The sequence below is a fragment of the Apteryx mantelli genome, chromosome 7 (assembly GCF_036417845.1).
Source record: "Apteryx mantelli isolate bAptMan1 chromosome 7, bAptMan1.hap1, whole genome shotgun sequence".
In the NCBI taxonomy this organism is placed as follows: Eukaryota; Metazoa; Chordata; class Aves; order Apterygiformes; family Apterygidae; genus Apteryx; species Apteryx mantelli.
In genome coordinates this window covers 6,751,768-6,779,191 of record NC_089984.1, presented here as the reverse complement: position 1 = coordinate 6,779,191, position 27,424 = coordinate 6,751,768, and the positions used below count along the sequence as shown (strand labels likewise).

General features: G+C 56.2%; 1 protein-coding gene across 1 annotated transcript; it reads right to left on the bottom strand.

The window, feature by feature from the left end:
- Positions 1 to 200: 200 nt before the first annotated feature.
- On the bottom strand, positions 201 to 23,578 carry UNC5B (unc-5 netrin receptor B). Its single transcript, XM_067299587.1, has 17 exons — positions 23,569 to 23,578; positions 21,744 to 21,965; positions 16,639 to 16,782; positions 14,234 to 14,337; positions 12,640 to 12,820; positions 11,825 to 11,992; positions 11,318 to 11,482; positions 9,763 to 9,795; positions 8,097 to 8,291; positions 6,275 to 6,667; positions 5,647 to 5,734; positions 4,992 to 5,163; positions 4,485 to 4,718; positions 2,562 to 2,711; positions 1,934 to 2,098; positions 1,194 to 1,372; positions 201 to 652 (listed from the first exon to the last, which is right to left on the bottom strand). The coding sequence occupies exons 1-17, from the start codon at positions 23,576 to 23,578 to the stop codon at positions 487 to 489; spliced, it is 2,769 nt and encodes a 922-aa protein (XP_067155688.1). The 3' UTR covers positions 201 to 486.
- Between the last annotated feature and the right edge of the window lie 3,846 nt (positions 23,579 to 27,424).

The following is a 27,424-nucleotide window of genomic DNA, read 5'->3' as shown; positions in this document are numbered from 1 at the left end:
ATTGTACTCATCTCTTCAACGCGTGAATGCTATTAAAGAAGGAGGAGAACCGAAGGGAAGGGGAACCCAACCAAACGAAAGGAGAAGGAAAGCCCCCACCCCAACTCGAGAAGCCCTAATCCCTCCCCACGCTGCAAACATGAGCAGCAGCTGCCCCTGCACCGACGCTGCTGTCCTGGGGACAGCCGGGAAGAGGAGGAGGAGGAGGAGGAGGAGGAGGAATGCTGTGTAACACTTGAATTGCTTGTAAACGCTGAGGCTCGGTCTCTAAGGCTGACAGTGATGTGGGGAGGGAGGAACGGGAGAAGCGGCCGGCCTCGGCCCTCCCTCGTTCGGCCGCGGCGTGGGAATGGCCGTGCCTTCCCTCCACGCGGCCCTTCCCCGGCAGTTCGGGAAGGGGCTGGTCCCGGTTTTGTCCTCCCGCTCTTCCCTCCGTGCCGTTCTCCTCGACCGCGGGCCGAGGGCTGCCAGCCGCGGGGAGCATCATCAGCAGTCGCCCTCCGTGGCCATGACTACCAGCATTTCGCTCTTGCCCATCTCTTCTAAGGCACTGGCCAGGGTGTTGAGATCGCCGTCGTCTTGGTGCTCGGCTTCCCACAAGTCCAGGATCACCCCGGTGGGGCTGGCTTTGGTGGCAAAGTAGTTGAGATACCTGTGAAGGAGGAAGAGAGAGAAGGTCCTGGTTGGCGTGGGTTTCCATGAACCGTGAAGGAAATGCCGTAACACAAACGCCAAGGCCCTTGAGACACCGCTTTCATTTGTTATACGGAGCCGGCATTCGTGCAAAAGCAACGCAGAGAGGTCACACATGGCCAGGCCAGTGGATGGATATGGGTAGGTGCAGATGGATATAATCTAACTGGAAGCACTCTGTCAAGGCTGAATCCGAGGGAAAAGCCCCCTTTGGCCTGCCAGGGGCTTTTCCCTTCCCCGTCCTCCAAGCCTCAAGCGGCCTGGATACGGCAGAAGGAATGCAAGTATATGCCTCCGCTCTAATTACTCCACTGCCAACTCTGCGCATCGTGTCAGGCCCCCAGCTGCAACAGAGGGACAAGACTTCTCCCCAGGGCTGGGAGAGCATCTCCCCAGTGGCAGAGCGGATATGCAGGTCTGCTCTCCTGCAGCCAGGGTGCAGAGCAAAACCTCTTTACCCCGGGCACAGGCAGGCAACAGAAAAGCATGCGAGAACCCACCGGTCCATGGAAAGCTTCTGAGCGAGAAGTCTCCAGTCATTTCCCCTGGAGTTGGGAGCATCCAGGCTGTTGCAGATTTTCTGCCGGATGGAGAGGGGGATTTTGAAGGCATAGGGTCCCAGCTGGGTCGTCACGGCACTGCTGTGGTGCGAATGGAGGCCATCGAAGTCGCTGGCATTCTGCGAGGGGAAAGACGAGATGACACATTTCAGTGTGGAGGAGCATTAAGGGAGAGGCCGTTTCTTCGCTCTCCCAAGCGCGCTTGAGAAACACAAGGCCAACATCCAAGCTAGCAGAGGTGGTGTCCTGGGCAGTAAAATACTGAGGGATACCTACAGCTCCCCCAGCATCAGGAGGAGGGTGATCTCTACGTTAGATGAAATTCAAACCCGCACCTCTACCACTGGGGATGCATTCCCAGATGCCTGCTCGTTCTTAGTGACTAGTGGCTGCCGGCATGTGGCAACAGTCATCTACAGGAACACCAGCCTATTTGATTCGATCACCAGATGTGATCCAAGGGAGCCAAAACTCTGGGGTAACAGAATCAGTTTTTCCTGGGAAAGAGGCAAGAAACATCTCTAAACAGCTCTGGTGTTCACAAATAGACCCTGGGAGTGAAACCAGTACCCTCAGAAGAGGTATCATCTGATTCTCCTTCATGGACCATGCTCCTCTGTCTAAATCTGGAACAAAGCACGGCTGCGCAGCCATACCTTCCTCCTTTCCCCTCTGCTCACCTCTCCAAGTGTGACATGGAGCTGGAAAATCTGCCCTTCCCCTTCCACTTGCCGGACGCAGATCTTGCAGGTGAGCTCGGTGGAGGCCTGGCTGTACCTCTCCAGGGTGAAGGTGCAGTGCAGGGCTCGCTGGTTGCCACTCCAGATGTGATAGAAGGGGATTTCCTGCAGATCAAACCATGACCTCAGTGAAGCCTTGCAAATGCAGCAGTGGCTTTCCAGAGAAATCCCATCTCCTCCCAGTCACCCCAAATTAATAACAGGAATGGAGCCCTGGTCTCCAGTTGCCTGCCTCCCCTGCAGGAGAAGGGCCTTGTTTGGAGATGGTAGCTGACAAGGCGGGGTAGATGGACCTGACAGACAGGATCCCATCAAGAAAGAGCAAATCAAAAACTGTCCCCCTTCCTCCTCCTTCCCTTTGGGAGACAGACTGAAAGGGCCTGAAACGTGGTCACTCAACCAGTGACCCACGGGGCAGGACCCTGGGGTACAGCTTCCCACCACTACGGACACAATCCTAGGCATAAGAAAATCCCCAAATCTGCCAGGATGTGGGCAACGCTGGTGTCCATCAGTCTGGGAAGGGGAGCCCGGACAGGCCTGGCTGCCCAGGCCCTCAGCTCCTCACCTGGTACTTGGCCAGCAGCTTACTCCTCCACAGCGAGTGGGGGATGTCGTGGATGGAGAGACGCAGGTTGTGGTAGCTGTCCTTGAACGGCAAGGGCTTGGGTTCCTCCAGCAGATAGCCACCCAGCGTCCTCTCCAGCTCCAGCACCTCCTGCAGGGCAGAGGGGACAGGGAACCGTGAAATCCAAGATCGGTGTCACTGCATGAGAAACACGGGCTGTTTTTCTCCCTTCTCCTGTTGCTTTGGACTGTGCTATTCCCCAAAGCCAGGTCTATTCCTGCCTTGCCCAGCACCAGGGACAACAAGTGACAACAAGTCCTACAAGCCCTATGAAGGTCTCCATCTACCCAAATAAGAGCTTCCACACAGATTTAAACACAAATCAGTAAAATGACTCCAGGCCCCTTCTGGTTTCCACATGTCTGCAAGGAGTCCTAATCAGGAGAGCACGCTTTGTCATTTGGGTAGCTGTTCTCCGAGAACCTAGCAACTCGTTTCACAGAGTTTGCCAGTTTTCAGTCAACACCAGCCTGAGCTGTAGCTTGTATTTTGTAACTTAACACGTCCGTATATGCCTCTGTATTTCTCAGATGATGTGAAGGTCTCTCATTTCAGCGACACAGAAAGGTCAGGCACTTTAAGGGGTCTGTTTCAGGATACGCCCACAGAGCCCCACCGTATCTGGTTTTAACACTGTCACGCTTTACTACACCAGCAAAATACAGTCCAGCAGCCAGAGCGCTGCCTACTACTCCACCTAGAGGCACTACAGCAATCCTAACGCAAGACAAGCAGCAGGGAATTAAATGGCCACGGCACCGGTGGTCCGGGTAGCCACAGGGGCAGCATCAAAACTCAAGTTCCTCATGTTCCACTTGATCTTATCCATGCCACAAACCCTCCCCGGGAGGGGAGAGAAGGGTCTCCAAGGGGGAATAGTAGGCCCTGTAGAAAACGGAGTCAAATCACGGCAGAAATCTCTGCGCAGGAGAGAAAAACTTGCAGCAGCAGCAGCAGCAGCAGCAGCAGCAGCAGCAGCAGCAGCTCTTGCGTAGTCTCTGCAGAAAGGGGGTGCAGAGCACGCGCTAGGCGGCACCCTCGCTATTTCCTTCGGAGAGCGTGAAAAAGGATACAGGCGACCTCAGGGGAAGGCAGTAAGCATGCTTACTACTTAACGCTGGTCATTTTTCACGGCGTTGCATCAGGTTGTCTGCTCCCTGGAGCCAGGCCTTCCTGAGAGGCCCCAGGCAGCCTCTCGCTGCCAGCACAAACAGGTCCGGGAGGCAGGGGCAGGAGCAGCCCGCACCAGCGGTTGGCTGGCAGCAGCGCCGGAGGACTAGCATCGAGCCCGGCGGCATCCACAGAGGCCTCGGTGTTCACCGGAGGCTCTGAGCCACGTTCGCAGCAGCTACAGCTCCTCACCGCTCTGCTGATTTATGCTAGGCGTGAACAACGTCCAGGCTGGTGACCTACCCGAGCATCACACTCCTGTGACTACCGGAGCGAGAGGTCTCAAATGCATTGGGGGAAACAAAAACACGCACAAGAAAACCCCAAACCAGACCTGCAAAATGTCTGGGCCGCATCCAGGGTGACAAAATTAGCATCGGGCTAATGAAAACTGGTAGATATCTATGGCTTATTAGGTCTGCTGGGCTCCAAGATAGCTTGCACTCCCTTTGTCAGATCACATCTTGATTTAGGCAGGGCCTTCTCCCTGCGGACTTCAGATCCGAACGAGAGACAGCGTGACAGACAGTCTGTTGCGGCTTTGTAATTACTCCTCCCTGGGCCTTGAAACCTATGGGCCCTTGTTGTTATCTGCCTCAGGGTGAAATGACCAACATGCATCCATGGGAACTCAGAAAGGCGACCTAAAGATGGGCCCACCAACTCCTACGCCCCGTTCACAGGTGACATTACCTTCAGTGCATCTGGCGTGTCCTCCAAGCAGTAGACTTTGAGGCTGTACTCCAGTGAGGTGCAAATGGTGGGGGCAAAGATAGCCAGCTGGAGTCTCTTGATGGCTGACCTGGAGTAGGGCTCTCCCACGAAGACGTAGGTACCAAGCTGGTCTAACAAAACGTGGCAAGATTTTGCTTCCAACTGGCAGTAACAGGGAGTGTTGAGGGTCTCCTCATCCAGGGTCACAACTTCCTGCAGGGATAGACGGCAAGTTAAGGCTCCAGGTCAGCCCTTTGCCCAGGGTGATCTGTTAGAGGACGTGCACCAAAATGCTCATGGTCCTCCCTGGCTGCAGTGCTGGTAGCAGGGGCTGAGGGAGGCTACCAGGGCATCCTTTATGGACCTCTGTCCCCTGGCAGCCCTGAGCCCACCACCCACAGGAAGAGCCCATCCTGGAGCCCGCATCCGTGCTGCACGTCCTGGGATGGCCTTTAGTTCCCGCTCCGAGCTCGGATCACGCATTACCTCCCAGTTTCCCTGGTGGGACTGTGTTTTCAGCTGGAACATCCAGTCTGAGGAGCTGACGTCTGCGCAGTGGGGAATGGTCAGGACGACGGGGCGACACAGGAGCAAGCCCGTGGGTCCGCAGGTCACCGTGGGGCTCAGCACCGTGGTCTGCCTGCCTTCGGAGGGCAAGCTGGGGAGGGGAAACGGGACACCCGTTGAAAACAGCGACTAGCAGCAGATGACAAGGAGTGCAGGCAAGCTTGCGCAGCAGTGGGATTTGGGGGACCCCATCCCCACCCTGCGGGATCGGCAAAGCTTCAGCACTGTGAAACCAGCTCGCGGTGTGGAGATTTCAGCCTGCTACACGGGTAAGGACCAGGGGGATCCCTGAAGAGGCCCACAACCAGGAAGGCAAGTCAAAACGATTCAGACCCACAACTCATCCCCTGGCATGCAATGCAAGGCAGCACAGCTTCTGCCCTCCTCTAGGAGTTAGGCAAGAGATGCTTGCGTGCACGAACGGTGGAATAACTGCTTTGGGGACAGATAGGCCTGAAGGCAAGGGAGAATGGGAAAGCAAGCAAAGAAGCAGGCCAGCTCAGCGGGACTGGAAGAGGCTGCTGCAGCTCGACGCGATCGCCAAGGGGCCCGGCGCGCGGCACGCGGGACTTACAGGGTGCTCTCCGCCCTGTTGATGATCAGGTACATCTCGTAGAACTTCCCCTGAGGAATGGCCCCGTGCGGCACCAGCAGGCTCACCCCTAGCACGGCACACAAACAGACCGGGGGGTGCGTTAGTCGGGATAAACCAAACCTCCTTCTCCGCACCGCTCGGTCTGGCTTCAGGTGGAGAGCAGCGGACAACGAGCTCAAGGGAAGGAGCAAGCTAGGACAGCCTGAAGGACGAATGTCCCCAGACACGACCCAGCTGCACTGCTTGCACCAGCAACAGGCGCTGCTCGAGAGCCAGGCCTCCGCGTTAGGAACAAGAGAGGGTAGCAAAACCGCTGGCTGGATCCTTTTCTTATTAGTTTGCCACTCTGCAAGGTATTGGCCCTGGACTTATGAAACGGCCTGGTGTTTCTGGCTGGCCGTGAACGTTGCAGGAGGCTGTAACCTGCTGCACGAGAAGCCTGGCTCGGGAACGGTTTGCTCCCTTCCTTTGCTTTGGGGTAGCAAAGGGGTGCTCGCGGCGGGCACCTCTGCTGGGTGAGAGCGAGTCGTTTCTTATGCAGCACCCGGGAGCAGAGGGGTTTCCACCCAGCCACCACGTCTGCCCTCCTCCCGGCTCTGCGGCTTACCCGTGCCCGGGATGGTGAGCCTTCCTCCCAGGTAGCCGAACGTGCCGCTGGCGCTGTTGCCGTGCTCCCGGGGCAGGCTGAGGAGATGCTGGGAGCCCAGGGCCTTGCTCCGCACGTTCCCAAAGTGGCTGTCCCCGGCGGCCTCGCCCGGGTATGTGCCCGTGGCGGGGACCCCTCCGAGCAGGTCCGTGCCGTCGTGGAGCCCCGGCGAGGAGGACGCCGTGGAGGAGCTGTACACTTTGATCTTGAGGCTGGGCAGCGGGTCGAGCAGGGGGGAGTTGGTCATGGGGATCTTGTCGGAGGAGTCCTGCAGGGCGTACATGGGGCCGCGGTAGACGCCCGCGCTGGCGGTCAGGTCCGGCTGCACCGAGGGGTGCAGCAGCTGCGGGTTGTCTGCGGGGAGGCGGAAACAAAGATCAGACGACGGCGCGAGCGGCGACGAGGGGAGGTCAAGCCACTCCGTTTAACTGCAAGGGATGCCTGCGAAAATTCCTCACCGCCTGCCACCGGGCGGAGGACACACACGAGGCACAAGGGCCCTTGAGGAAGCGCGCTCCAGCCCCTTGCTTCAGGCACAGCGTTTGACTACGCCTGCCTGCCTTTCGTCACTCACTTGAAAGGAAACGGCTCAGACCGAGAGCCGGCACCGCGAATAAATGAGAGGCAGTACCACACGGTAAACACTGACAGCAACAGGCAGCTAAAAGCCACCGACTCCTGCAGCTCGCAGAGGAGCAGGTAATTTGCTCTGGACCGAAGGGAGCAGCCGAAGAGAGCGGGGGTGGCTATCCGTTCGGTCTGGCCCTGTTGTTTGCATTTCCAGTCGTGCCCAAACTGGAGCCCCTCAGGCTAAACACTGCACGGATGCAGGCTCTGAGCACGCGGCCGAGCAGCTCATTGCAGAGTTGGTACAAAAACAAAAGGAGCCAGGGGCCGAGTTGTGCAGAGGAAAGCAGTTTGGTTTTGCAGGTGCTTTTGTGTCTGACCACACGTGGAACAAAAAGCAAAAGATCTCCACGCCGTGAGCCGTCCCAACAGACATCAGACGGGGAAGCCCCCAAGTCCCTGCTCCGCTGCAATGCGTGTGCTGGGCTGCATGGAGTCGCACACTGGGATTAACTGGGATCTGCGACTCTGGAGCAGTTTCCCAGGTGCTGGTGGCAGAAAGAGGGCTGCCCCTCGTCACGGGGTGGCGAGCTTGGCAGGAAGGTGGGCATGTTTTGAGAGCTGCTTTGTGGACAGTTTGCAGGAACTCTGCCCTGATTTCCATAGCATCACCATCAAAACCTAACCACCTCCATGGGCCCCTTGGTTTTGATAAACCAGAAGATTCACCTCAAAAACTGGGGCTGGGGTTTCATCAGAAAGCCATCCTCTATTTATTTCTGTGATTTCCAGTCCTTCCAGCCTCTCTCTTGATTTTTTCTCTGCCTGCATGAGAGCTAGTGAGCAGGAGCCACATGGGGTATCATCGCACTGGTCACCTCCAGGACAGGCAGGCCCAAGCTCACTTCTGATAGAAATCCCAACCACATGTTTTATTCAGGAGAAACTTTAGGGTTAGTCCCATTCCTCTTTTATTTACATATAAAATACCCTCCTCTTTCACAGATGAAAAAGCCCGGAGCTTGTGGCTCCTTCAGCAGATGGAAATGAAGAGGAGAGCAGAAGGTGAACCGAACACACTCAGAACAGCTCGTGGGGTGCTAAAAGCTGCTTGTCCGTCGCCTGTGCCTGATTCCCTGTCTGTTCGTTACACCTTATCCCCCATCCCTCTGGATGATCAGACAACCCTTGAGGGACACGTGGGCTCTCTTCTTACCGTGCCGGGAGGTCTTGAAGTTGACCGGGTGAAAGCCTCCGGTCAGAGCAGCTGATGAGTCTGTGATGTCTGTGTCGAAATCCCGGCACCTCCTCCGGTACACCACCACCCCAACAGCCATGAGGATCACGATGAAGACGAAAATGGCCACCACCAGACCAGCATACAGGGCCACGTCGCCCGTGGCCTCCAGCACTGGGAGAGAAGAGAGAGACAAAAAGAGCATCAGAAACGCGTGCCCAGATCCATTGGTGCACACCAACACCCTCACTGACTCCGGACACTGGCCCCAAGGGGAGTATTCGTACCAGGCCTGTTGGAAATGCTGTGGTGGGATGATAGAGGATGCTTTCTAATGTGGTCCAGAAGTTGGAGCAATGCTAGATAATGAGATGGGGGTGAATCCCCCAAATTCTTGGAGGACACCTTGCCACACTTCGTGCAAGCGTTACGAGCATTCCGATTTTACAGCAAGAATCCCCAAACCACTAGGTTTATGCAGCTCAAATTCCCAAAGTGCTGGAGTGATCAGCCCTCATATCCTAATAGAGATAACCCTGAAGAGTAAATGTAATGCATATACACGCATCTCATACATATGTACATGAGCCATACATCCATCTGGAAAGATCAAGTGCCTCTGTATCTATACAGACACCTCTCAGCTTCCCCATCTTCCCTTTCCCTGCCACAAGGCTCTTAATCTTTAAATGCTTGGTGCATCTTGGACAAAGGGTAGGGGGGAGAGAGGGATGAAGAAGGAAGGGAGAACAACCCAGCAGCAGCAGCGTCTTGCCCTGAGCGAACCCATAGATCGGAAGTAATGATTCACCCCCTTCATTCCACTGGTGTCAAGCGTGGGGGTGGGTCCATGTCGAAAGATCAGATGCTGCCATCTCCAAGAGGCAGACACAGGGCGCACTGCACATTGCCATCGGGTAAATCGCTCCAGATGTGGCAAGCAGCAGGGTCTGAACGTGCTCACATACACTGCTCAGCCCATCCCTTTCTTTTTTTCTCCCTTCATGCTTTCCAGTATCTCTTTGTTTCTATGGTTTCACGCTTGAATTCAACCCTGTCCTAAGCCTAGTGATCACAACCAAGTTAGGACTATTTCATTTCCAGGATGTATTTATCGTAAGGGGGAATTTGCACCAGCTTTGTCAAGCATCTCACAGGCTATTCCAAGGCAGGCCCCTCTCTCTCCTGACTGAGCAGTGGACTCACCTCACCCTCTGAATCACCCCGTTTGGAGGCCAGAAACACCAGAAACAGGTCAGGAGAACAGGTCCCTGATGCATCCAGGGATGCCCAACTTGAGGAACGTGCAACTAACTTAGTAGGGCATTTTGGAGGAGCAATGGGCAGACGCCCACAACTGGGGGAGTGGTGAGCAGGTTTCCCAGCTGTCATTCCTTGGAGGCAGCAAGGCCATACAGCAGCCCTGGAGGGACTCCCAGGGACAGCCTGGAAGTGGTCCCCAGCCACATTTGCGACCTCTCAAGCACAATGTATGGTTATATGTACAGAAAAGCTTAGGGGCAGGTTTCAGCTGCCCCCTCTCCTTCCCCCAGGACCCAAGGGTGAACCCTACCATGGATGAAACAGAACAAAACCAAAGCAATGCATCACAATGAAAGAAAATGGCCATGAAATGAGGACTTACGGTGACTTTTGGGTTCGCTTAGAACTCTTTTATCTGTTAGGAAAAACAAAGTTAGAAAACAAAAGGTGAAAATGGTGATGGTGGGATGGAAACGAAATGAAATGAAACAAAACAAGCAGCGCCCAAGCCAGCCCCGGCAATGCTGGGGTCAGGGCACGGAGAAGCTGCGGAGGGAGAGAAGCCTCGCTCCCCAAGCCGTGCACCAAGGTGGGCAGAAGTGTGGCAGTGCTGAGGCCGTCCCTGTGTCCTCCCAGCCCACTGGCATGTGCCAACATCCCAGCCGTCCCCAGGTGTGGACCCTCCTCTCATCCTTTGCTCCCCATTCCTGCACATGCGTGCAACCGGCCCCGGGGGCAGGAACTTGTGGGGCGGCTCCAAGGCGAAGGGTTCTGTCCCCTCTCCTCCTTCCCAAACGCTTTTCTGCTCCTCTGCTCCACTCCCTCTGTGCGGGATGTGCGTGTCCCCCTTTCTCCCGGGGAGATCAGCCTTTCCGGCCTCGGCAGCGTTAACAGCCAGCAGCAGCTTGGCACGCGGCGGGGCTCAACGGTGCCTCCAAGCCGGGCCTGACCTCTGCTGTCACGATGCCTTCGTTTTCCCCAACGCTGAGCTTTCGGCAGCCCGGAGGCAACCGGCTGGCGAGGCGCATCTCGGAAATCGCTTCTCTCTGCAGCACGTGCCATGCTCCCTCTCCCGCTCCCCTAGCTGGGCGCCAGCAGGACCCGGCTGCTGGGCTGGTGCTGGAGGACAGGGGAGCAGAGCAGAACCAGAACCGGCACGGCCCAAATCCCCTCTCTAAAGCAGATGCTTTGGGGGCTAAGGAAGGGGAAAGCGGTGTCATGCAGCAGCAGGTGGCAGCACTGGTGTGCTCAGCTGAAGCAAATGCCTTCACTGGGCTCGCTTTGAGTACAGCAAACATCCTTACTTTTCTTTTTTCCCCCCTAAAAAACTGGACCCTAGCTGCTGCTCCAGGGCTCCCAGTGAGCAATGAGACAGGCCAGGTATCTACAACGCAGGGAGAAGCAGAGCTTCTCACCCCCAGCCCTGGAAAACTGAGAACAACGAACCACCACTGCAGAGACACACCTGGAAGTCCCTGGCCCTCTGCCCCCTCCTTTGCACCAGGCTCCTCTCCTTCTGTCAATACACATCGATTCTCCCCCCTCCCCTTGCAAGACCGTTCATGATTTCTGAAGGTTAATGGACTAGCCATAATGAAAACTGATGTCTTCTTTTCACGTGCGTGGGCTGAGAAGCTGCAGAGCGCCCTGTCCCTTTGCCAGGCAGCAGGCTTGCCTTCCAAGAGCAGCAAGGCATCTCCTGGCTAGATCCCTCCACAGAAGAGACAGCAGGTGGCCCTCTGATCGACAGCACGCGCCACGAGCAAAGAGAAAACCATGCCCACGTTGCTATCACCCAAAGAGATCAGCCTTAGTGCATCTTTCCTCCAAGTCGGCTGGGCATATAGCAATGCGACCAGCACCTGCGTGCGCAAGGCGCATTCGCCCAACGGTGCCTCCCCTCCCCAGCCCGCGGCCCCGCTTGCTCACGCACTCACTCTGCATGCACAGCCCGTCAGTGCAGTTTTTGGAGTCCAGCAGCACGCCGCTGCAGTCCTTGCCGCCGTTGCGGGGGGACGGGGCAGCACATTCCCGGCTCCGCCAGTGGGTGCACTCCGTGCTGCAGGCTGACCACTTGCTCCACTCCGTCCATGCTCCATCTACTGCGGGCCACCAAACGGGAGAGAGAATGCTTCGTTAAAGGCTTCATTAAAGCCTTGGGACAGCCCAAACCGTCAGCTAGGAAGTGCCAGTATTAACAACAGCTGGGAAACAAGGGTGTCTAGAAGCAGAAAGGTGGCTGCACCCATCTCAGGACCTCCAGAGACCTTCGTGGAGCACCCTCCTGGCAAGCCAAGCCTGGTCTGGGGAGACCGGGTTGCATCTCTGCAGACAACTCTAGCTCATCCCCTTGGGGAGCACGAGGAGCGCAGTTAGACTGTGCAGTCACGGCAGCAGCAGGGAGGACATCAGTGTTGCCACGCAGCTTTATGAATCCCACTTACCTGGGCAGAGGGTGGTGCAGGTTATTTTCTGGAAAGGTTGCCCATCGCAGAAGGACCCACCATTCAACGGTGCTGGGTTGGTGCAAGTCCGGGTGCGCTTCTGCCAGCCCCGGCCACAGCGATTGTTGCAAGCAGACCATTCGGACCAGGTGGACCAGCCACCATTCACTAAAAGAGAAGATGGACAGGGTCAACACATGTGTCACTTAAAGCCTGAGCAACACAGACAAGGGAGCCCATTTTGGCAAGGAAGGCTGTGGATGGAGCCGTGTCTATGATTCCCCTGTCCTTATGTCTTCTCCGACACCCTGGATTGGTCCGCCCCATCACAAGCAAATCATGAGGCTCCTCCACATCTCACGCACCCCATGCACAAGACATTCAAGCCTGCTTAGGACTTTTTTCCATTCTGCAAATATTTTGGGGTTCTCAAAAACTTCTGGCAGCATCAAAGTTGGGAATGATTCTGCCCTCTCTGACTTGGGTTGCCTTGCAGCTGTCCTCAGCTGATCTTTGGTTTCAGAACAAAATTCAGCCTGGGCTGCTTTCTGTGCCAAACTGATCCAGGTGGGTCCAGTCTCTACCCAGCTTTGTACCCAACTGAGAAAGCTGGCAAACATCTATACCTAATAACCTCTTACCCCTGTGCAAGCCGGTAGAGGTACCTGTTCTGCAGTCAATGGATATTATCTAATTTAATGAAACGCCCTGGCGGGGATGACCCTAACTGCTCCCAGTAACTGCCTGTAGTCCCCCTTAGCTTAGGGCCACAGCCGACAGCGGAAGCCCCCTCCCTGCGCGCGGAGGGCCCGTACCGTAGACAATGACAGCGGCTGTGGTGCTCCGACGCTTGGCCACAATGTTCTTGGCCATGCAGGTGTAATTAGCAGTGTCCAAGAGCCGGGCCTGCTTGATGATGAGGTTGTGATCAATGGTGATCAGGAAGTTGGTGTCCTGGGTGGGATCGATGACATCCTCATTCCTCAGCCACTCCACCTGGCAACGGAAAGGAGGAGATGGGGTAAGGTTATGGGGGAGGATGGCAATTAAGCTGTGCAAGAACTGAACACTCAGCCAGGAAAAAACACATTACAGGTTTCGGTGGAAATCTCCATCCCACATGGTCCCCATCATGATGGTTTCCAAGTGGCCCCAAGTTAAGCTAGGACACAGCTGCTTTAATGCTTGCTGAAATCTCTCTGTGCCAGCGGGACACGGCAGCAAAGCGAGGGATCTGAGGAGGCATGAAGAGTATGCCGGTCCCAGCCCTTTGCTTGCTTTGCACAGCCGCCTCCAGGGCCTCGCACCTGCGCACGATGGCTGGGACCGTGCTGGGGACTTCCCAGTGCTGGCCAAACCCAGGACAACAGCTGCCTCGCTGATGGGCGGCGACATGGGGTGCAGCACTAAATTACAGAGCTGTCCCTCAGTTTCTGGGCTGTGCTTAACTAGGCTGCTTTGGGAAGGGTGTGTGTTGATACCGCCACTGAGCGTGGGCGAGAGCATGAAGAAGGACAAACATGAGATTGGAGGGTTTGAATTCACAGGCACTGATGGAGAGCACCCCCCCCGAGCCCAGAGCAGCACGGACCAGCCTGTGACCTGCCACCAAAGAGCTCCTCATTTTCATCATCGAGACCGCCAGCTTGTTGAGCACCACAAACAGGCTTCCCAGCGCCGAGGAAGCTGGAAATGCAACAGTTTTGCCTACCCACAAGAAAACTGCTCCTTTCTGCTTTTGAAAGCTGGGCCAGGCCAAGCATGATTTGGGACCGTTACTACAGTTTCTTCCAAGGATGGGACACTGTGGGGTATCATCAACAGAGAGCTCCTGGGGAGGCTAATGGAGCTGGGGGGAGTTACTGGGTCTGGGGCAGGGACGAGCTCACTACTGTGCTATGGAAACCCATCAACACTGACTTTCCCAGCCCTCAGTCTCTTGCTCCTCCTCAGACAAGTCATCTGGTGTCTTCTCCTCTCCCAGACCTGGCCTCTAACAGGTTAATAGCAGATGAGGAGGAGAGGGAGAGGTGGGCTGAACAGGTGTTGAGGTTAAGTGTGTTATTAGAGGCGAGAATAACAGATCCGCTGCCCAAAATAAACAGTTTTGCTGCGTAATGAAAGCTGACGGTCTCAATGCGAGGCCATCCATCACGGGTGCAATCCATCTGCACGGACGTGCCTAATCTATCTCATGTGCTCCCCCTCTCGCTGCCAGTGTGGCTGCAAACCGCTTGGATCCCGGCAACCCGGCCGCAACAGAAAATGCTTTTTTCCTAACCCTGCACCCACAAGGATGGGAGGCATTTCTTACGGAAAGTTTTAGGCTGGGAGGTACCGGAGGCCCGGCTCAGCTCCACCTTCCTCGGAGGATGCCGTGACCGGACGGCGTGGCCCTGCCCCACTCACCTCCGCCTGCGGCACCCCCTCGGGCGGACGGCACTGCAGCAGGACCTCTTGCTCCAGGGGGACCTCTTTGCCTAGCGGCTCCTGGTCGAAGTTCTTCCTCAGGTCTGGGGAGGAAAAACCCAATGGTCAGCAGCCCGCCACAGAAACAGGGCAATCTGCGAAACCTTGGTAAGATGGAGAGTGCCACCTGGGCACCAGGAGCCCACGGGTAGGGATATCCCTCTGGAATAACATAGCTGGAGCTTTGCAACTCCTTTCCCTCCCCAGCTGTCCAGCCCAGTGCTTTGCTCTCCTGCCCATGGAAAGCCTTCCTGGAGAGCAAACCTGGCCCTCCTTGCTGCAGCTTGCACCCACAGCGCCTTGTCCTCTCCTCCCTGACACACAGAGCAGAACGTTCCTTTCCTCCTTTATGTGCTTGCAGACTTACACCCTCTCTGTCTTCTTCTTTTTAGGCTAAATCTCAACTTCATCAATGTTTCTTCAGCACTCCCATTTCTGTCTCTCTGCTCCCCCATGCAGCCTCCTCTGGACTCTGCAACAGGACCCATCTTCTCTGAAGGCAAGATTTTCACAAGAGCTTGGCTCCCATGAAGGCACCTAAGCAAACTCCCAGATTTCAAGACTACGGAGGCTTTCCACTTGGTTCTGCCCTAGTGGGTCCCACCTGAGCCACGCGCCCAGACCTGCTGGGAACACAGGCATCGCACTCGAGTGCTGAAAGGGAGGACGATCGCTGCTGAAAGCCCGGCCCGAGAGGCACTCGGCTCTCCTCTGCGAACGCACGTGCGAGATCACACATAACGCACAGCACAGCGGTGCATTTTGAAGGCACGAGGCTGCAAACCCGTGCCTCCCCGTATCACTAGATGGTGCTGCAATCCTCCGCAACGGCTTCCAGCCTCCTCCGCGCCAGCCCTGCTTGGCCTGGGCTCCCACTTTTGCAGGGCGCAGCGCCGCGAGTATGGGAACTACCCACCCACGCGTCCCCCAGGGGTGAAGCATCCCCTCGGTGCATCCCACTGCTCCCCTTTCCCCAGGCTCTGCAGGCATCTCCCTGGCTGAGCCAACCCTACACGGCACGAGGAGGAGCTCCTGCTGGTGGCCCCAGCTCAGCAGGACGGGGAAGGTGCCCATCCCCACCCATGGTTTTCCCAGTGCCCTGCAGGGATGCTCCCCCCACCAGCTGCTCCCGACGCAGCCACACCAAATTTCTTAGGGCAGGATCCCCCGCAGCCTCCTGCCAAGCGCCTTAGGGGTAGGTCAACAACACACGTGATGCGATCTTCATTTTAAGTGCATTTGTAACATTTTGTGTGTTACGGAGCTGTACGTAGCCTCCAGCCGGCGCCTTACGCAATGCCGCGCAGCCCCGTGCAACAGCTTTCAGCAGAACCACCAGAAGCCTTTGCTGCTGCGAAGGCACTGCAATCTCATGAAGTCTTAAAAACCTGTTAGCACGAATTGAGCGGACAGCGCTAGCCAGAGAAAGCCGCTGATTTACGGGATGGCAGGCACGCCACCGAACCTAGGGAGCTCCGGTTACCACGCAGACGGGTATACTGGAGATAAGCGAGGCGGCATCCGAAACCAGTTAATCTCATCTGATTGACCCTTTTGGAGAAACACCAGACGCTTGGTTGGGGCCGGCTCCAGAACAAAAGGGCTTCTGCGGTGGCCACCCCTTTGCCTAGCAACATTTTCCCAATACGAACTAAATCCTCCAGGGACGCCGGCGACGTAGCAGCTAATTCGCCAGCCACCGAGGGTTGTCGTCCTCCAAAGGAGGGCAGAGAGGCAAGGCAGCAAGAACTTCACCTTCTTTTTACTGCACTCCTCCGTTCCTGATACCGGGCTGAATTATTAGCCCTCTAATAGCAAAATCTGCTTACGACGAGGGCTGCCTGGCCATTCTGCTATGGCTTTGCCATCCCATTCGAGAAGAGAGCACACTCAGCTGGGCAACCGTCCGACTAACTCGCCCTTAATCAGACTGACGCCCACAAACACCGGCTCGGAGAAGTGACATATGACAGGAGGAGCGCCAGGGACGCCGAGTCGCTGACGCAGGGAAACCGCTCAAGGTGCTAACTGCTGGCTTATTAACGATAATAAAGCACCGCAGAAGAGCTAGGCGCACGGACGGGCAGCGCAGGCATTCACCCAGCTCGTGCCACCACCTTCCCGCAGATGGGTAAGGATGATCCCCCGCTCCAGGCGCAAAGAGGCTGGAAACTCTTTAGGGTCCCCAAGGTGGGAATACAGGTGGGAGAGCCATTAGTTTAAACTAAAAAGTAGACCGCGAATTGAAGCAGTGTAGGTAGGTGCAGGTAGCTCTTGCGGAGGGGTAGGCAGCACTGCTGGAGCTGGTCACGTCTGACCAAGCACTGCGGATATCGGACACTTACATGCTATCCGGACGTACGCCCTCCGGCTTTTCGTGGTCCCCGCAGAGCTCCAGGCCACGCACTGACACCAGTAATCCTCTAAGCCGAAGAGCTCCTCCACCTGCTGCCGGGAGACCTCGATCTGCACCTCCCGCACAAGCATCCCTGCAGGGGACAAAGCGGCACAGGGTCAGCGGGACGAGGCGCAGGGGCACCCCGAGTGCCGGCTCCGCGGGAGCTTTTGGCATGTCCTTGTAACGAACAAATCCACTGGCTGAAGAGGAAGGAAAACAAGGAGTTAGATGATAAAACAGAGAGAGATACCTGCCTAGAGAGCCAACATCCCCGGCCGGGGAGTCCTCAGCCCCTCCTGGTCCCAGTCCCCACTGACAAAATCCCTCTTTCCCATCAAGTCCCATCAAGTCAACCTACAAGCATTTCTACTGATCTTGCTGCAGATCCTGGCTAAGCCTTGCTTTTGCCCAGATTGAACATGCCTAAATCCACCTATCAACATCCCCATAAAAGCTGACAAGGAGCCTTGGACATATTAGAGGTCTGACGACAAACACGATGCCACCATGCCCAGCGAAAAGGTCCTGAAGGCCTGGACCGTGCTGGAAATCATGACGGGACGCCGAGGTTTAACTGCAGCGCCTGCCCCTCGTGACACGGCCATCACGGGGAGCAGGTAGGGCGAAGAGAGAGGAGAGGCGTGCGGTCCTTTACGCCAGATACCTGCACTGGACATGCACACCCCTGTGCACCGAAGGTGCTCTGCAGTGGGGAGCAGACTATCTCCACTCCTACGGACTTGCCTTGGGCAGGCGGGCTGCGTTAAGCTATCCAAAGAGATGGTAGCTCACCCAAGAGGCCATTGCCAGGAGTCACCGTTTCAAGGTACAGACTACTATTTATCAGGTGTATTGTCCTGCTAACACCTATAGGCAATGGGTGGTCCCTGCCAAAGGAGACAAGGCAAAGATCATTTGCGATTTTCCCAGCGTATATTAAGAAAGACGCACACGGCATGAGCAGAGAAACACACGCCGTTTCTTCTTGGGGATTACTTCTACTTTTTTAAACAATATCTGCCTTTTCCCTTATCGGCTATTTCTGTTGTGCTGCCCGCACAGGATGGAAACCCGAAGTTTTGCAAAGATGCTCCCCCAGCCTTGTGTACAGCCACGGATGGGCTTCTATTTTTAAAAATGCCTCGAGTTCACAGCTCTATGGAGCTGCACGCTCTGGAGCTGTAATTTTGTTAGCTCACTTCCAGTGCTGCGCAGAGCAATTACTGTCTTTCCGCCACCTTGCTACAGAACAACTGACAAACATGCACCAAGGAAATATAATTTATTCAACCACTATTGAAAAAAAAAAAGAGGCATTTGGGCCAAGCACTTTTGGAAAAATCACGGCCCTCAGAAGGACTCGGAAATGAGATGACCCCAAGCTGCTTGTCTCTTTGGAAAGCCCTGGCTGGGAAGCTTGGCCAGCCATGGAAAGACGGCGTGTGTCCTTCAACCGCTCTGCTCCCTCGCTAAGCAGCGAAGGCGAAGACGCTCTAGCCAGAATCGTGGGATGAACTTATGAATCACAGGAGCGACTATTTAAACAGCTCGCATCCAAACATGGCTGCTTTTACAAACCTTCCCCGCTCAGCCGGCTGAATTATTCTCTCTGACTTGGCCTATTTTTGCTTTCTTCCACATGAAATGTTTTGGATCGGATGCAGTCAGAGCATTATAAAGCGTGTTTTATTCAAGACACGTCATCGAAAAAGTCATTTTTTAAAGGCCCCTTTTCCCCAGCTTTTAACTGAGGACACTTAAAAGACGCAAACGCCTAACTATGTTAATCCGTCACTCTGTGGCCATCTCTCCTCTGTGCCCCATAGTAGCTCCTATGAACAGCAGACACTGCAAATGCAGATTTTTAGCACAGCAAACCGTTTTGGTTCCAGCTTTCCTTCTCGGGGTAGCTGCTGGGCAGATATGCCCAAGTCTGCATATTTTTACATGCACGGTATCACCTCCGCACTGAAGTTATTGTCGGTTTTTCACTGATAGCAGCAGCGTAATCTTTTAAGTCCGGATGAAGCGTACAGACACGGTTTCCTCACCTAATTGCTGGCACACGGCCTGCGAGTGAGGACCACAGCCTGCAGGGAGACACGCCGGCCCGGAGCAACATCTACAGCAAACGGGTCCACCTCGAATTGCCCTCTGAGGACGGGGCAAGTGCTGGGCGAGCTAGAACGGCCGAGAGACCTCCTGCTCCCTTCAAGAGATGTTTCGCCTGGCCCGTCTGGTTCATCCCGGGGTACAAATGAGCCCTAACGGCAGTCGGATTAATTAACGGAAGGGCAATCCATCAGAGGCTGTCCTACGCTACTAGGATACTGCCTGCGGATCAAGCCGTCCCTGAATCACGGATTGCAGAAAGCCAGGAGGGTGCTAAAGGGGGGATATCACTATCTTAGTCCTGTTTTAATGCTCTTCCTCTAAGCAACGCTACTGCTGGACACCGGCTACGCGAGCCTTTGGCTTGACCCAGCACAGCCCTACGTTATAAAGAAATAACCCCTCGGAGAAGGCTGCTCCGTCGCTAATTGGCACCGGCTTTGCCCTAGAGCAATGGTTTTCGAGTCCGGGCTTGGTGAGAGGTCGCTCAGAAAAGCAAACGTGTCGCCCGTGGGTTTCAGCTCACCCGGAGACGGCAGCGTGCCTCGCCGGCGATGCTTTTAGGGGGCCGGCACACCGAGGGAGCCCGGAATGGAGAGGACTGCAGGGCTGAAATCGGATCAATGACTCGCAGCAAGCTCGGGGGGCCCCGGGAACAGCAGCCCAAGGCTTCACCGACGGGGAAAGGGAAGCTACCTGCTGCTCCGCTTCGGGGGGCTCCGGGGCGTTAGCAAGCACCACGATTGCATTGCCCAATGAAGAGATGGACCGCGAGAATAAACCTGCTTTTCCTCCCCTGCATTGCAGGCAGCCGGGCACCGGCGTGACCTGGCAGCACCCGCTGGCCGTGACTCCGGTCGAGCGGACGGAGACCCTAGCAATCGGGCTGGGTCTGTGACCCATCCGCACCGAAAGAAGATTAAATTCAGCTGCAATTTTAATTGCATTAAAATAGCGATGCAATTACCCCTGGCGCAGGCAGGGCACCGGGAGCATCGCCTCGATCCCGAGCGGCTGCGCCCGCGTCGCTGCCAGCTCCGCCGAGTCAGGCACATGCTCCCCTCTCGCGCTTGCCAGCCGCCTCGCTGTGCCATTGAAGACTCATCCTGCCTGCCGCCTCCGACTCCCGTTTCCCCTTAATCACCGCCTAAGCGCGTGCCAAACTGCGGCGGCCGTGGGCGCCCAGCGCGGACGGCGCCAGGGCGGCGCAACACCCCCTTCCCTCCGCCCGCGCATGCCGGTGGAAGCCCAGCCTCACCCTCCGGATGCCACGCAGCTACCGAAAAGCCCCGTGCTTGCTGCTCACAGGCTTCAGCGGCGGCCGGGGCTGTCCCGGCCCTGCGGGCGGACAGACCGCCTAGCCCGGCCACGGAGAACACCCTCGAATTTCTGCATTCAGCCCATCCGCCCTTTGGGGGCGGATTTGCAACGAGCAAGTTTGCAACGAGCAGGTCCCAGATCTAAACGCTCCGATTTCAGTAAATCCACTCGATTACATGGCATCGGGGACCCGCGCAAACCCCTGCAACGCTGCGTCTCGGGCCAGGACGCTTCAAAGTAAGGGGCAAGCAACTCCGTGGTGGCCCGTCCCCTGCAATAAGGCCCCCCCAAAACGCCGCCTTGCTCAGGAGGCAGGGGCTGACTTGCACTCCGAAGCACGAGCGCTTCCATCCCTTCACAGGCATTACAAATCCTATCTGCAAATGTGCTCATTATCCATTAAATATCTAATCCCTCTGCGAATCCGACTAAGCTGTTGGCCTTTACAATACCCCGTGGCAATGAGTCCTACATGTTGATTAGGCATTTTGTAGGAAAGCATTTCCTTTTATCAGTTTTATACGCGCTGTCTTTCAAACTCCATTTAATGATCCTGAACTCTGAGGAAGGGTAAATGTGCGAGCACGCAGCCTGCCTTCCCCGGATCCGTCATTATTTTGCATCACCTCTCATTCGCCTGCTCTCCAAACGAAACCGCTCCAATCTCTTCAATCTCTCCGCCTGTATAAGCCCTTTCCTGCCCGTAATCACTCGCACTGCCAGCTCCCGAAACCCACCTCCACTTCTGCTTCATCTTTCTGGAGATAGGGTTAATAAACTAGCCCAGGTAAGGAAGCGCCGCAGATTTATCACGCGGCACTAGAAAAAGTCGCAGGATTGTTTCCTCTCCCAATACGCTGCTGTTTTTTTTGCGGCCCCCCCTGCGCCCCGCTGGGAGGGTCTCGGGCCGCTTCTCCGTGCGAACGCAGAGCCGCGGATATCCACGCACGCGCGCCGCGTCTCGGCTAGCGGCGATCGCACCGGCGCGGGGTATCGCGTTTTGGATACCTTCGGCAATGATCCTGAAAGGGGCACGTTAAAATTCACAGCCGATACGGAAACAGAGACGAGCTGCGCGCCGGCTGAGGCCAGGGAAAACACACAGAAGTGACCTCGTGAGATCAGAAGCGCGGCCAGGAAATGCTAAAAATAAATAGCAAAGAGCCCCATTTCTCCGCCTGGCGGAAAACAATCTCCAACGCAGACGCGCGATGGAAGAAATCAGCCTAGAAGGGAGCAAACGCTGAGAGGGGCTCGCGGGGGACGGAGGACAACAAATTAGCCTGGAGGACGGACACGGGCTGCGATGAGCTGAAGGGTGGCCGAGCGAGCTGATGGCTGCAGAGGACGGCCGGTGGGAAACGCTGCCGGAGGCACCGCTTCCCACATCCTGCCTCTTTCTCGGAAGGACGGGAAACCCTTCCTCGAAAGCCCGCGGCGGTCGTGCACCCGCTTGCGAGGGGACCCGTCCCAGCAGGCGGGCTCTGATCTGAGGTGCTACCTACGGCACGTGCTGCTGCCCCCGTTCCAAACACGCCTCCCCCCTTAAAAAGGGAGGAAAAGGGGAAAGCCCCGGGAAGGAGGAGCGGGGAAGGGCGGGCGCCGGGGGGGTTTGCTCACCTGTGACCTCGTCCAGGCTCTCCTTGGTGACGTGGTCGTTCTGGTTGACCCACTCGCCGTTGCACTTGAAGTAGATCTGCGTGGCGGGGTTGGCACGGCAGACGAGCTCCACGGGCTTGTTCTTCACGATGTAGGCGTCCTGCGGCTCCAGCAGAAAGTGCGGGAGGGTCTCCGCCGGCGCCGAGGGGAAGGAGTCGGGGAGCACGTCGCTGTACTCCAGCCCTGTGGGAAAGGAGAGAAGCGGGACGTGCCGTCAGCCCCTGCCACCACGTCCCACCGCTCACTTCTTTCTATGCCGGTTTGTCCCTCCCTCGCTTTTCGCTCCGATACCACGAGCTCGAGGAATGCATGGGCAGCATCCAAGCAAAATGCCGGCGAGGCCGGTGCTGGGAAAGCTGACCACGACTGCAGCGTAAATCACACGCATCTCCCTTTTGGACCGAGCTGCTTTTTGGATCCCCCCCGTTGCAACCCCAGCCAGCGCTCATCTTGCGCTCAGATCACAGCACCACGTGAGGGTTCGGGAAGGGGGTTCGGCAGCCCATGGGGGGCTGCTGATCTTCCCATCACGCACAAACTATTGCTCCCATCCCAGCCATGCTGTTTGCTTCCCAAAACAGACACATCCCGAGACAGTGCCTGCATCATCCAAAAATGAAATCAGGATTCACCCTATCCTGCCCCAGAAATCCGAGGGGGTCGCTGCTCAGGTAACCTTGATCTTACTGAACGTGCATTCTCAAAAACATGCTAAATGCAGCAACAACCATAAAAGCAGGTCACATCTGTTTGGACAAGGCCGAGCAATGTCTTGAGAGGGGCAAGTCCCTTAGGACTCGCCCCTGGACATAACCCACGGGACCCCTCAGGGGATGAGGGGCTCCAGGGGGCTGGTGCCCAGGACCAGCTTCAGAAGGTGCTGCCACCCAACGCCAAGGGGCAGCTCCAGCGTCAAACCCTGCCTGACTCCAGCCTGCACATTTCTGGGGGTCCTACAACAACCCCCAGCAGTGCGCAAAAACCTTGAAGAACCAACCAAATGTCACAAGACTAATAAAAACCACATGCGCACATTGGGATGCACACACACAAACAGGCCGTTTCTGCTTGACCCGCTGCTCTTGGGCGCCTAGCTAGTAGTCGAGTCACATTTTGCGGCTTTGCACCCAGAAGAGTTACGAGCCTCTTCTCCTCTGCTCTCCCCCAGCGAAAGCTGTGCTTCTCAGCTCCAGGCGCTGCAGCACCACGGAGAACAGTAAATATCACCAGCCCAGCGACAAAACCTCCAGAACTGGCAAGGAAGAAATGAGCCCACTCCCTTCGTCACCCTCGGCAAAAAAGCAGCGCCGCACACAGGGGATCAGAGAATTTGGAAAGCCGCATGGGATGTAAGGATGAAAAAAAAAGAGAAAAACCCAAACGCGCCAAGAAAACAAGATGACCAAGCTGCCTTCTGAGCAAAAATCAGCGAGTGAAAAAACACACGAGGTCAGTCGTTTAAAATCCATTTAGAAAAATTGACTTTCCATTTCCATTTAACACAGCACTAAGGGAGAGCAGTAGGACATTTGTCATAATCCATTAACTGCTCTTTTGGAAACAATGAATTAAACTCCCGGCTAATTTCTCTCTCTCTTTCTGGCTCTTTCCCACCTTGCCGCCGCTGCTGCCGGCCATTTCCTCCCTGATTTCATTTGCAGGCCTGTAATTTTCTCAGCACCCTACCAATTGCACTGGGACACAGGGCAATTAGGAGGTACAATACCCTCCCGGCGAGCGGTTTTAAGCTTCTGCCCAGCTCCGGCGCCAGGCGGATGGCTGGTACCCGAAACCATCGCCGGGCAGGAGGGGAGGACGCAAGCAAGGTGCTGCAGCGCGCCGCAGTCTCTGCAAATAAACGGCAAATAAACGCCCTTTCCTGCTACTTCCTACAACAAACAGAACAGCGCGACAGCTGCAGGCTAGGCACTCGCGCAGCTTTACCTTTCGGCCTTTAAAGAGCAACCTGTGCACCGAGGAGCAACAAGGTCCCGAGGCGGAAAGCGGCACTCCAGCGTGGGAAAAGCCAGGCGTCCCGTCAGCCGGGCAGGACAAAATGCACCGAGAAAGGCGCTCCTGGGAGCCGGGACACACGCGACAGGGAAGGGACGCCACTCCCGGGCTCCGGCACCATCTCTGCTTCGCTCATGGGAGAGCCGTGCACACGGCAATGCCCGTTTTCCTTCTTTATTCCAACCCAGATCCCCCTTTCTATCCGTCTCCACCATGGAGGACGTTTCCTCTCCCGTTCGTCCTTCCCTCTGCTCCGGAGCTGCGGTGGTTTCACCTCACAGCCTCCTACCTATATCAGAACGGTGAATACCAGCTTTCTTTTTCTTAATTTGCTACTCAATTTTGCGTCCACCAATTTGTTGTTGTTTGTTTGTTTTTTCTTCTTCTTTTTTTTTTTTTTTTTTTTTTTAAAAACGCTTTGATGCCACAACCCCAAACTTCCTGGCAAAGGCGACTGACTGCAGATAATCAGACTGGCTGGCAAGGGAGGCAGCCAGCAAAACTTAACTCTAGGGCTTGGGTGAAAACCCCTCCTAAATTATATTCTGCATTCCCGCAGTGCGTTTCCTTCCAAGCGGGATGCCGAACTCCCCAAGAGCTAGCGCCGGCTCTGCAACGTTACGGCACCGCTTTCTGCCACGGATGCAGGAAATGCCGAGCGGCGAAACGCTCCCAGAGCAGGTAGCTGCAGGGAGCAGGTAGTTCACAGCGCAGCGGGCACATCTGGCTCATCGCTTTGCCCAAATGAGGCAGAATTCGCCCCGGAAGAGAAGCGGCCCTGCTGCCTGCGAGTGCCCAGCCGCCCTCCTCTTCCTCCCTGCAGAGGCGCGCAAAAATGTCGTCGGGGCCGCGCCGGGGTGAGGGCCATTCCCGCGGGCTGCTTTCACGGCTCTGTTTTACAACTCTCATGCCGGGATCATTTATAAAGCAGGTTTGTATATAAGGAATGTAAACATTAGAAATGCATTAGTGCCTTAAAGCGCGCCTGGCAGCGCTCCCCCCTCCAGCCGCTGCCCACCCCGGCCCGGCCCGGGGAATCTCCAGCTCCTCCCAGGCACGGCCGCGGGGAATTGCAAAGATTATGAGTACTCAAAGATGCGTTATCCCTGGCCAGAGCCGTAATGCCGGCCCAAAGCTACCGATTAAGTTTCTCTCTTCCATTACGTGCCAGTTGCTTTTTTCTTTGCTTTTTTTCTTTTCCCTTTTGGCTCTTAAGTCAGACGTAAAAGCCGAGGACGCGAGCGGGGAGCCCTGCCGCTTCCCCGACGCCGTAAGGATGGATGATGGGTTAAGACCCGGCGTGTCTGAAGACGACAACTTGAGGAAGGAAAGAGGGGCTCCCCTTCCAGCGTAGGGGCGCTGGGACACGGGAGCACCTCTGCAGGACGCGGCCCTGTCCCGGCAGCCCGTGTCGAGGCGACAGCCCGAATCCTTGGGGCTGATGGCGATAGACGGGGCAGACCCGTTTCCACCCAAAGCTGCGGCAAAACAGCCTGGCGGGGGCAAGGGGAGGCTCTTCCTTCGCCAGGACCAGACCTTTTCCCCAGCCCGCCAACGCTTTGCTGATGATAAGCGAGGCTTTAGGTCATCGGGGAGGATCTGGAAGGGGGGGGGGGTGAGTCACGGCCCGCCGTGGGTAAAAATCGCAGATTTGTGACTCATCCGCGCTCATCCGCCGGGCGATCCGCGCCGCTCGTGTCGCCGATGCGTCTGCCCGCGCCGGCTCCATTTGAGCTTTGAATCAAGAGGGACCAAAAAAGCCCATTGAAAACTGGAAGCATCCTGATTGCCGGGAAAGTTTAAACCCTGCGAACTCATGGCAGGGAGTTGCGACGGCTGGAGGATTTTTGTTTTCAGCCGAGCAGCACCACGAGAGAGCCGGGCCCCAAAAAGGCAGCCCTAATACGAGACGGGGGGAAAAATTCATCACAAGCAATCAAACCGGCCTTTCACACCCCGTTGCTGGCACCCGCTAATTCCCGCGGGAGGAGAATCCGGCCTGCTTGAGCCAGGGAGCGAGCGGCTCCAGCGGCTGCGCGGGCAAGACGCGCGCCTTCGCGCACGAAGCTGGGGAAAAGCTCACGCACACGCCGTGAATCTACAGTGCTGCAATCAGACAAGCAATAAAACTAGAAGCGACAAACTAATAAATATTGCAGAGCGCGCGGCACTGACTGTAATCACAAAATCGTCTACGGGGGGTTCCCATCTGCCGTCTTCCGACGTTTCCATGGGAGGTGGATGCCTGTTTCCTGTGTTCCTTTTTTTGGAAGTCCCAGATTGTTCCCGTCCCCGAGTCTTGCAATACTCAGCTTTAGGGTACGCCGGCTGCTGTGCCAGTCAGCCCACGGACGTCGCTGGAAATCACAGCCTTACAGACTGCACATCCCACACGTATCTCCCGTCCCATAAGAGGTCCACCAAGTGCCGTGGCCGGCGGCGTGGCTCTTCCGCTCTCCTGGCTGGAATTCGGACGGGTCAGCCTGCAGAAACCCGCTCAGCCGGGCAAACGCGGCACCGTTCCCAAGCGGCGCGCCCGGACGCAGTTAGGATCACAGGCAGTGTTTTCCCGGCGGGCAAAGCGCCCTTCCTTCCTCTCATCTCCTAATTGCCGAGGAGAGGGAAACGCCGCGTGGGTATCGCAGCTGACTGAGGTACCACCTGGGGACCAGCGTGAAGCAAAACGACCTTTAAGCCCAAACCTCTTCCGCCGAGGGATCGAGGGCACGCACGCCGGGACCTCCTGGGCGAGACGTGCCGCCGACGTGTCAGCGATCCCTGCGAATCAGGCGGATTCAGAGGACGTAAATAGCCTGCTTTTTGACATATACGCTTTTTGCTACCAGATCGAGTGGTTTTACCGGGTGAAAAGAGCTGTGATGGATGCTTTTACAGTGATCTCAGGCAATTCCAGAAATTGGGACTGACTGGCAGGTACAAACATTTTCTGTCCTCATTTGAGCGAGGATTTCCTGCTCAATTTCTGCTGCAAGCTGTTTCCCAGCAAAAAATCAGCTTCAGGGAGAAAACCGACTGCCCCTCCAACCAAAGCAGAACCGCAACCAAAAGTCTGCGCCAAGTCCAACAAGAGGGGTTTTACCTATGTCTACGTCAAAAGATGGTGCCCACCGTGCGTCAGGCCTAATAATCCTAACAGGCAGATTAACAAAGTCTTAAACCAAGCCAAAAGGAAAATCTTCTCACTTCTGCAATTCTTATTCCGCAAGGAGTTTACAAACAAAAAAAAGACAGCAGGAGCAGGAGATGCTTCATTGCATCCCTCTGCTCCAGGACAAGCCTGGGGACAACTCCCTGTATGGCCTCGCTCTCCTCAGGGTCCTTAATTCCAGCACTCCTCCATCTGCCACCCAAAGGTGCGAAGAGAAAGGAGAAGCACGGCCGTTCCCACCAAGAAAGCCACGTGCAAACCGTCCCCAGGCTGGAGGCAAGCCTAGCGGGCAAGGAGTCTGCAAGTGCAACACCACGCACCAGCAACCGGTGGGAAAAAACAAATCTGCTAGAAAATAAAAGTCGCAAAGGGCCATCCAACGCGCTCTCGAAAGAACCCGAAGCGACGTCAAGCCTGCGAGAGCAACCTCGCCCAGAAAGGCGCATGGAACTCCTCATCC

Excerpts from the sequence above, each read along its gene's own strand:
- UNC5B (XM_067299587.1), bottom strand. Across the intron at positions 16,783-21,743 it reads GAGCCTGGACGAGGTCACAG|GGATGCTTGTGCGGGAGGTG; the intron begins GTGAGCAAACCC and ends TGTCCCCTGCAG. Across the intron at positions 11,483-11,824 it reads CTGCACCACCCTCTGCCCAG|TAGATGGAGCATGGACGGAG; the intron begins GTAAGTGGGATT and ends GGTGGCCCGCAG.